The sequence below is a fragment of the Trichoplusia ni genome, chromosome 1 (assembly GCF_003590095.1).
Source record: "Trichoplusia ni isolate ovarian cell line Hi5 chromosome 1, tn1, whole genome shotgun sequence".
In the NCBI taxonomy this organism is placed as follows: Eukaryota; Metazoa; Arthropoda; class Insecta; order Lepidoptera; family Noctuidae; genus Trichoplusia; species Trichoplusia ni.
In genome coordinates this window covers 15,204,671-15,215,366 of record NC_039478.1, presented here as the reverse complement: position 1 = coordinate 15,215,366, position 10,696 = coordinate 15,204,671, and the positions used below count along the sequence as shown (strand labels likewise).

Genomic DNA, 10,696 nt, shown 5'->3' with positions numbered 1-10,696 from the left:
CTGTTTAATAAATTGCTCATTCAAATTGATTGGGTTCCAAATTATTACGTATATTATTTATCCGTAAGACAGTCACAGCACCAATAAAAGAAAATCGTTTGGGTAAAAAAAATGTATTTATTTATTGCAGACCTTATTTATTGTTTATAACTGAATAAATATTTATTGTATTATTTTTACAAAACTGGAATCCTAAATAAATCGAAATCAAAATAAATGAAGTTTAAGTTTGTAGATCACAGAGTACCACAGAAAATCAGTTTTATCAGATTTTATTGAAAAGCTTTTAGGCTATTAGTTGTTTTATACAAATGCATCAGAATAATAAAGTATTTAGTAATTCTACGTTACTACCTAATCAAGACAGTTTCTAGAAAAAATCCTAAGACTAACGTCACGTGATAATGTAAAACATTTTTTCATTAGATTTGCGTAATTTCGTAAATGTTTTTTTCTGGTAAAGTGTAAAAACAAATTTGATTTTGAGTCATATCGGAAACATGGTTGTAAAGAAAGCCGAGAATGTTGTTGGATAATTACAGCAATGTTTTTACGAATTCGATTTAACTACTAATGTTACGACCATAACGACAAAAAGTTATTAAAATTCGACATATTTGCTTAATCAATAAAAGTGAATAAATATGATGTCTGTTTGTAATCCATTTCTATTACTTTATATTCTGCTTGTTCAGCACCATCTTCAAGGTAACTGAAGCGATTTGGATTATTCAAAAATAAAGAAATTTTGGAAACTAACATTTCATTTCTTTAGTGTCATACATACGTTTACTAGCTATCTCAGCCTCTTCTAAAAAGCTAAACCACCACACCAAGGTCACAAACGCGCCTTATGTTTTTTTGCCCTGTAAGTTCAGAAGTCAACAACACTTTTTAGAAGTTAAGGCAATACTACCGTTATCTTACCATGTATATAGTTTGGCCACTGCTTATTTATTTTTAAATGATAGCAGCACTATACGTACACGTATACGTTATTATGCAGTCTCTTTAAAGAATAGCAAAAAGGTTTGTGTTCCACGCTGTATAAAGGCTTTTTCATACAACGCCATCTAATCTCAAACTAAACAAAGCTGGTATTATTAATAAAAGACAACTGATAAACATTCTTAAATATTTTTAAATACATAAATTACACCCAGACACATAACAGATTGCGCTCATCACACAAATATTTGTGTTGAATGGAAATTGAACCTACGACCTCTGGTATAGCAGTCATGGTCACTAACCACTAGACCAAAAGGCCAGTTAAAAAGTTTAAATCTTATCTGGAAAAAAAAATGTTTAATTATGAGGAAGATAGTTCGAAGCACCAGAAATGAGTCTATGTGAATTATACCTATGTGTCTTATGTCAGTAACTAAGCCCAGGGAGACGAAGTCTGGATCCACTATGTGCGATATGCTGGCTGGATTATCTAGATTCTGATACAAAATTCTAAACTGTCCTCAAGTGATCGCTGATAGTCAAGTCTACTTGCGCAACCTGTCCAAAATTTCAATAAGCCGCTGGATATGATATAATGATGACGGTGAACACCAGCGGCTTTATCAGCAGATAGCAGCCAACCAAATTTGAAATTCGAAGAAATGGAACTATAAGTAGATGATCTATTGACAGTGAAAATGATACAATGATAAAATTCCCATCTAAACCGACGATTATCCTAGTAAAAAAATAAAATACTTTTAATGTTGATCGATTCTTGAGTATTCTTGTGATGTACTATGAATAATTCCACACGTAGTAACAAAACGATGTTGTTCCTTCATCGGAAACGCTTTTTTTCTTACCCTGATCAAATTTATTATTGTCTAGTACTAATGTCTGTACTCCCGCGATGTTATTATAATTCTAACTACGGGACGTTTATAGTTTGCGATAAGTCTGATGATCCGTAATGTTTTAAGATTTATGATTATATTAGAGGAACAATTAGCTATAAAATTATTATAGTTTTGTAAACATTTAATACTTTACAAGTAAGCATGTAAAATTTAATACTTCATGATTTTCTGAAGCTTTTATTGACACGATTTCTTGTAATTTGCTTAGTTTTTGGTTTAATTCTTAACAGAAATCTCATTTATTGGCAGTTTTTGATAAGAATTGTCAGCAAAGAACGCAGAAAAGAACACAAGGTGACTGATTACTGCTCTTTAAATGTTTCAACAACCTTTTTTATAATGGAGCTTCCTATTTCTTTTGTAACGATACCTTTTTTATGTATTATTTTCATAGCCACTATAGTAGCTACTTGAATTGGTCATCTATCACAGTTACGACCGTAAGTCGACAAATCGAGATAACGGTTCTATTATTTATTTATAGCGTCTGTGAAAAATCAATTGTCCGCCTATAATGGTTTCACATATAAGTCTGATGACAGACGAACGGACCGACAGGCAGAGCCTTAGTAATAGTTTCTCTTTACCCTTTGGGCAAGGAATCATAAAAACTCGACTTGCTATTAGAGTCCCCTGCGCTTTACGCGACCTCATTAGAAGTTCGTCAAATTGTCCGCTGAAGACGAATAGATTCAATGTTGATTAGTTACCATTACGTAACTTCTTCTTTTTCTATCATATCTAATAGTATCCCATCTTGGTGTTAAAAAAAGTCATTATTTTTTAGAGAATTTCTATATTCATGGAGTTTCTCAACTGTTCATAATTATTTTAGAGGACATGAGAGAAAACATGGAAGCTCTGGGAAAGTAGTCTTTGATTATTTTTGAATAAATGAACATTTCTTTCTCCGAAGATTTTCCTGTAATGAGCCCTTACAAGAGCTATATTGTGTAGTGCGCCGTCACGCTTAGTCATTGTAAAACGGAACGTCTTAATTGCGTAGCGGCGTTTTGCAGCCGCAACGGTGACAGCCCTGCTTCGAGAGCTGTGAGCTCTTGAAACAAGCGCGTGGCCATAGTTACTGAAAACATTTATTATAACAAACATTTAGGTGGTGGATCTGAAAAATATGGGATCGAAAGAACCTGCGACCGCTTTCAACAAAGGAGTAAAAAAAACTGTTTTCGTAAATGCAAACCGACGCGAGAATAATAAATTGATTTGTTAAGGGTAAGAAAAAAATCAATTACACGATTTGACCTACAGTGATTTAATGTGGTAGCAAGCTAAATAAAATTCTTTTTACATGTAATTTAAGTATATTTTACAAATAACTGTATATAGCCGATGCTAAAAATTGTTAAAAACCAGTAAATTTATAGTATAACATTTATTGTATTGTTTATAATAAAATGTATAAGTAATACATTGGGATAATCAGCGCTTATCGACATATAAATTAGGTAGCCCCATGTTTGGGAGACCGTGAAAAATGGCAATTTATTTCTAGCGTTTAAATCTACCATAATGCAACCTTACTAGAGCCAGTGTGATTTGGTCACCGGTCATACCTAGAAATGTTCACAGACATGATATTGGAACACAGTAAAATGAAAACATACATTTTGGTGAGTAAGGAGTGCATTGTGCTGAACCAATATCAATGATGCCGAAAATTGAAGAAGATTGTGACTGTGAATAAGCTGTTAAAATTCAAGTTCAATAAAATAACAAAGCTGTGCTTTCGGGTTGCTCCCCGATATTATTAAAATACGTGCAACCTTATGTCATATTTTTATCAATTTTAACACATGCGTTATTATTTTTAACCGATACGCAAAGCGAGCTACTGTAAATACTTGTATAATATTCAAAAAAAATAAATCGCAGTTGAGTTGCAGATTGTTGTGTCGTCGTTATTTTTACGTGTATTAAAGTATTTATATTATAATTGAGTGGTTTAGAACCTCAATAAAAATGATGTTAATTAATGCAATTAAATAAAAACAATCTTGACTATTATAAAATTACTAAGGTTGTAAGTACAGTGTGTAAAGTATTCTTCTTTAGATATATAAGAAAAATGATAAAAAATTGTCCGACTGCTTTAATTTTCTTCAAATATTATTTATGAAGTATATTTAGCTCCAGATTATAAACTGCTTCTTAAAATATTGAATAAACATTTACGTATGCATTGTAAAATCTTTTTTTTCAGGTTCTACTTTTTGGAGTAACTATTACAACATGCCACAGTTTGGGACAAAACGATAAACATCATGCTGAGAATAATCTCGAAGTTAGCCATCATGACCACAGCCCTAACAGCCGCCGAAACGAATTACCGTATTTTAATGAACACAAGAATTTCTACCCAAGGCCGGTTGGTAGAGTCTATCAAGGTCGTACGGGTCCCTTACCTCACCTTGAAAGTAGAAGCGGTATTGGCATTAGTGGTGGCATAAGCGCTGGTATCAGCGGTGGGATAAAGGCTGGAGTCAGTGGTGTGGGTGGTCTCGTAACTGAAGCTTTGGGAGGCCTTGCAAGCGGAGCAGCAGCCGTTGGTGCGGCACTGGATGGTACCGTTAACGGTGCTGTTGGAGGTCTTATTAACGGCGGCGTTAGTGGCGGTGGTGGTATCAATGGTTATGTTCAAGGTGGAGGTAGTGCCAGTGGGTACGTGCAAGGTGCAGGACATGTTCAAGGTGGTGTCATTGCAGCAGGTCACGTGCAAGGGGGTGCCAGTGCCACCGGCTACGTACAAGGTGGAGGTAGTGCCAATGGTTTCGTAAAAGAAAGTGAAACTATAGATGGTCTCATACAAGGTGGTGGCGCCGCCAGTGGATTTATACAAGGTGGAGGCGGTGTTAATAGTTATGTGCAAGCTGGTGAAACTGCAGACACCATTGCACAAGGTAGCGCGAGTGCCAGCGGCTTTGCACTGGGTCAAGGCACAGCCGGTGGCTACGTACAGGGCGGAGGCAGTGTAAGCGGCTATGCACAAGGTGGAGGTAGTGTGGGTGTAGGCGGTGGAGCGGCAGCGACCGGTTTCGTTGTTGGTGCTGGAGGCACTGCAGTCAATTTATCCCATGCTGTAGGTAGCAGCAGTTCTGGTGGTTTTGCAGTAGGCGGTAAATCAGCAATCGGGTTTAGCAACGGCAGTGGAACGACGGGAGGATACACTTTATTACAAGATTCAAGTGGTCAACCTAATGGTGTCGGGTTCTTTGCTGTCCTTCCACAAACCTCAAGTACTGATGATAAAGAAATTCTCACTCGTGGATATCTAAGCGGTTATACGAATGCTAATAGTAATGTAAATGCTTGGGGTAAAGCTACCAGTCAAGGAAATGTTAATGGCTACGTTAACGGTTGGAATGGCGTCAACAGTCAAGCAAATGTTAATAGTTATGTTAACGGTTGGAATGGAGGAAACAGTCAAGCACAAGCACAGAGCAATACTAATAGCTATGTGAATGGGTGGAATGGTGCCAACAGTCAAGCACAAGCACAAAGCAACGTCAATAATTGGGGTCCGGTTAACAGTGAAGCAAATGCTAATAGTTACGTGAATGGTTGGAATGGTGCCAACAGTCAAGCAGAAGCACAGAGTAACGTCAATAATTGGGGACTCGTTAATAATGAGGGAAATGCTAATAGTTACGTGAATGGTTGGAATGGTGCCAACAGTCAAGCACAAGCACAAAGCAACATCAATAATTGGGGACTCGTTAATAATGAAGCAAATACTAATAGTTACGTGAATAGTTGGAATGGTGCCAACAGCCACGCACAATCACAGATCAATGCAAATAACTGGGGTCCGGTTAACAGCGAAGCAAATGCTAATAGTTACGTGAATAGTTGGAATGGTGCCAACAGTCAAGCAGAAGCGCAGAGTAACGTCAATAACTGGAATCAGGTTAATAGTGAAGCAAATACTAATAGCTACGTGAATGGTTGGAATGGTGCCAACAGTCAAGCACAAGCACAGAGCAACGTCAATAATTGGGGTATCGTTAATAATGAAGCAAATACTAATAGCTACTTGAACGGTTGGAATGGCGGCAGTAGCCATGCAAATGCCGATAGCCTAGTAAACGGTTGGAATGGCGGCAGTAGCCATGCAAAGGCGGATAGCCAAGTAAACGGTTGGAATGGCGGCAGTAGCCATGCAAATGCCGATAGTCTAGTAAACGGTTGGCATGGCGGCAGTAGCCATGCAAATGCCGATAGCCTAGTAAACGGTTGGAATGGTGGAAGTAGCCATGCAAATGCCGATAGCCTAGTAAACGGATGGAATGGCGGCAGTAGCCATGCAAATGCCGATAGCCTCGTGAATGGTTGGAATGGTGGAAGTAGCCATGCAAAGGCGGATAGCCAAGTAAACGGTTGGAATGGCGGCAGTAGCCATGCAAATGCCGATAGCCTAGTAAACGGTTGGCATGGCGGCAGTAGCCATGCAAATGCCGATAGCCTAGTAAACGGTTGGCATGGCGGCAGTAGCCATGCAAATGCCGATAGCTTAGTAAACGGTTGGAATGGCGGAAGTAGCCATGCAAATGCCGATAGCCTAGTAAACGGATGGAATGGCGGCAGTAGCCATGCAAATGCCGATAGCCTAGTAAACGGTTGGCATGGCGGCAGTAGCCATGCAAAGGCCGATAGCCTAGTAAACGGTTGGCATGGTGGCAGTAGCCATGCAAATGCCGATAGCCTAGTAAACGGATGGAATGGCGGCAGTAGCCATGCAAATGCCGATAGCCTAGTAAACGGTTGGAATGGCGGTAGTAGCCATGCAAAGGCCGATAGCCTAGTAAACGGTTGGCATGGCGGCAGTAGCCATGCAAATGCCGATAGCCTAGTAAACGGTTGGCATGGAGGCAGTAGCCATGCAAATGCCGATAGCCTAGTAAACGGTTGGAATGGTGGCAGTAGCCATGCAAAAGCCGATAGCCAAGTAAACGGTTGGAATGGCGGCAGTAGTCATGCAAATGCCGATAGCCTAGTAAACGGTTGGAATGGCGGCAGTAGTCATGCAAATGCCGATAGCCTAGTAAACGGTTGGAATGGCGGCAGTAGTCATGCAAATGCCGATAGCCTAGTAAATGGTTGGAATGGCGGCAGTAGCCACGCAAAGGCCGATAGCCTAGTAAACGGTTGGAACGGCGGAATTAGCCATGCAAAAGCCGATAGCCAAGTTAACGCCAATATCTGGGGTCAAAATAAATACACAGGTGCAGTAACCAATGCTGGTGCAAACTCTAACCGCTACGGACAAGGGTATAGTTATGCAGACGCCGATGCCAAAGCATACGGGTTGGACAAAAGCAAAAGTCACGCAGAAGCTGACGCCAATACAAATGGATGGGGTCCCAGTAATAGTCACGCTGAAGCTGATGCCAGCACAAATGGATGGGGTCCAAGTACTAGTCACGCGAATGCTGACGCGACTATTCTTGGATATGGGAAAAGCAAAAGTCACGCTAAAGCTGACACCGGTGTAGACAAGTGGGGCGCCAGCAAAAGTCACGCAAAAGCTGATGCCAATACTAACGGATGGGGTCCCAGCAATAGTCACGCAGAAGCTGACGCAAGCGCGAATGGATGGGGCCTCAGCAAAAGTCACGCAAAAGCTGATACCAATGCTGATCGGTATGGCGCCAGCAATAGTCACGCAGACGCCGATGCCAGTGCAAATGAATGGGGCTCCAGCACTAGTCATGCAATAGCTGACGCTAATGAAGACAGGTGTTTCGGAGGCCATCGTCACAAAAAATACGGCATTTATGGCTACCCATACGGATGGCGCCCATGGGGCCCCAGCAATAGTCATGCAGAAGCTGAAGCTATTGCAAATGGAGGGGGCGCCGGCTATAGTCATGCAGAAGCTGACGCTATCGCGAATGGAGGGGGCGCCGGCTATAGTCATGCAGAAGCTGAAGCTATCGCGAATGGATGGGGAAAAGGCAATAGTTTTGCAAAAGCAGACGCTAACGCAAACGGATGGGGCGCCAGCAATAGTCACGCAGAAGCTGATGCCATTGCAAACGGATGGGGAAAAAGCAACAGTCATGCAAAAGCTGATGCTAATGCAGACAGGTGGGGAGCCAGCAATAGTTATGCAGAAGCAGATGCTAACGCAAACGAATGGGGTGCCAGCAACAGTCACGCGAAAGCTGATGCCAATACACATGGATGGGGCAACAGCAATAGTCACGCAGAAGCTGACGCCATCGCAAACGGATGGGGCAAAAGCAACAGTCATGCAGAAGCTGATGCTAATGCGTACAAGTGGGGAGCCAGCCAAAGTAACGCAGAAGCAGAAGCTAACGCAAATGGATGGGGCGCCAGCAATAGTCACGCGAAAGCTGATGCCAATACACATGGATGGGGCAACAGCAATAGTCACGCAGAAGCTGACGCCATCGCAAACGGATGGGGAAAAAGCAACAGTCATGCAAAAGCTGATGCTAATGCAGACAGGTGGGGAGCCAGCAATAGTTATGCAGAAGCAGATGCTAACGCAAACGAATGGGGTGCCAGCAACAGTCACGCGAAAGCTGATGCCAATACACATGGATGGGGCAACAGCAATAGTCACGCAGAAGCTGACGCCATCGCAAACGGATGGGGCAAAAGCAACAGTCATGCAAAAGCTGATGCTAATGCATACAAGTGGGGAGCTAGCCAAAGTAACGCAGAAGCAGAAGCTAACGCAAACGGATGGGGTGCCAGCAACAGTCACGCGAAAGCTGATGCCAATACACATGGATGGGGCAACAGCAATAGTCACGCAGAAGCTGACGCCATCGCAAACGGATGGGGAAAAAGCAATAGTCACGCAAAAGCTGATGCTAATGCATACAGGTGGGGAGCCAGCAAAAGTAACGCAGAAGCAGAAGCTAACGCAAACGGATGGGGCGCCAGCAATAGTCACGCGAAAGCTGATGCCAATACAAACGGATGGGGCAACAGCAACAGTCATGCAGACGCTGAAGCAGTCTCAAATGGATGGATCGCCAGCAATAGTGATGCGACTGCTGATGCCGATACAATAGGTTGGGGCAAAAACGTAGCGACTCTAACACACATTCCACTAACTACTATACCTACTATTCCACTAACTTTAAGTAAAGGTCAACAGACTCACATTAAATTCCACGATTTACATCTCGAGCATGACCACCCATTGGGTATGACCACCACGACTTACGCAGAAGCCGACGCTCTCGCCCAAGCGATTGGGAAAAGTAAAAGTCATGCAAATGCTGAAAGCATCATTGATGGATCGCATATCGATACTTACAAGATCCCACTCTCTGTTCCCTGTGGTAGCCATTGCCATCCTAGTACTGATCGCTTTAGCTACAACAGATACGGTAGCGGGTATGTTGTTGGACCAATAAAGTCTACCCTAGTTCATAAAACCACAGGCACCGTGTCTGGTCCTCATAAGCACCTTCTGATCAGTGCCTAATGGATGAAAAATAAAGACGTATCGAACGCAAGGTTGGTAGACATGGTTGTTTAGAATGAAGACGAGTGTCATCAGACTTTGTTCTATTCTAATGGTGAACTTGTTTACTATAATTTATTACATAAACTGCTACTCCTACTATTATATTTTAATGACTAGACTCATTAAATTTCAAACTTGTATTTGGTAAATCTCAGTTAGTACATTTTTTAAGATAGGCTACGTTTTAAAGTTTATGTAATATCAATAATATAATAACCAATATCATGTCTATGTTCAAAACAAAATGTTATGTTAAGTATACAGGGCGTACTTATCAACCTTAAAGTTACTGATGTAGAACAATTACAACACAGACAATAAATAAGAAACGGTTGAAAATAAGTCAGGTGCAAATATCCTTAGCAAAATCAAGACATGTTTTGGGTAATTATTGTATCATGCAGTATGTACTTATTTTTTAATATGTAAATCATTTTATAAAATATGATAGTATTTGTATTCTACATTAATAGTAACAAATAAATGTTATATATGACAAAATGTTGTTTATTTCTGACTACAAGAATCTAATTGCATTGTTAAGTGAAAGTAGGGCCAGAAACATCTTAGCTAAAACTTCACTAAACGATTGAACTGTAATCCATCATTTCTATAGACACTTGCAAGTTTGGTTAAAAATAAATATATATATATATATCTTCTATTATATAAAATTCCTGTGCCACGATGTTAGTTACCGTATAACTCCTCCGAAACGGCTTTACCGATTTTTACCAAATTTTATATGCGTATTCAGTAGGTCTGAGAATCGACTAGCATCTATTTTTCATACCCCTAAGTGATAAGGGCTGAAACTAAAAAAAATATTTTATCTTTTGGACGAAATTGTTCGTTTTTATTTTTTTTTATAATGTGGAATTAAAAAAAACATACAATTAAAAAAAATATTCGGCAGAACAACGTTTGCTGGGTCAACTAGTTATATATATATTTTAAATATACGGTTTCAGAACGCTTCTATTTTAAGATTCTAAACTAAAATTACCTATTAAGGAATGACAAATATACCACAAAAATACGTAGGTTCCGTTCCCGATGCCTTTTGTCAGGATAACTTCATATGGTGGCGAAGTATTCTTAAATATTCTAATGTTCATTTTTCTTTCATAAAAAAACTTATTTCGATAATAACAAATACAACAAATAAGAATTAGCGAAATTGGTCCAGCCATTCACGCGTGATACCGTGACTTTCATCAAAAACTTTCGGATCAGACTTTAAAAGTCTTCGTATTTCATTGGTGTGTATACTAAAGCATTTGTCGACTTTGGGTTAAGG

General features: G+C 40.1%; 1 protein-coding gene across 1 annotated transcript; it reads left to right on the top strand.

Annotated features, from left to right (window-relative positions):
* Window positions 1-4,086: 4,086 nt before the first annotated feature.
* Window positions 4,087-9,569, top strand: LOC113496980 (uncharacterized PE-PGRS family protein PE_PGRS54-like; the record flags this gene model as incomplete). The annotated part of the gene is made up of 1 exon (XM_026876404.1): window positions 4,087-9,569. A coding segment is annotated over one exon (5,268 nt), but the record flags the coding sequence as incomplete, so codon positions are not given.
* Between the last annotated feature and the right edge of the window lie 1,127 nt (window positions 9,570-10,696).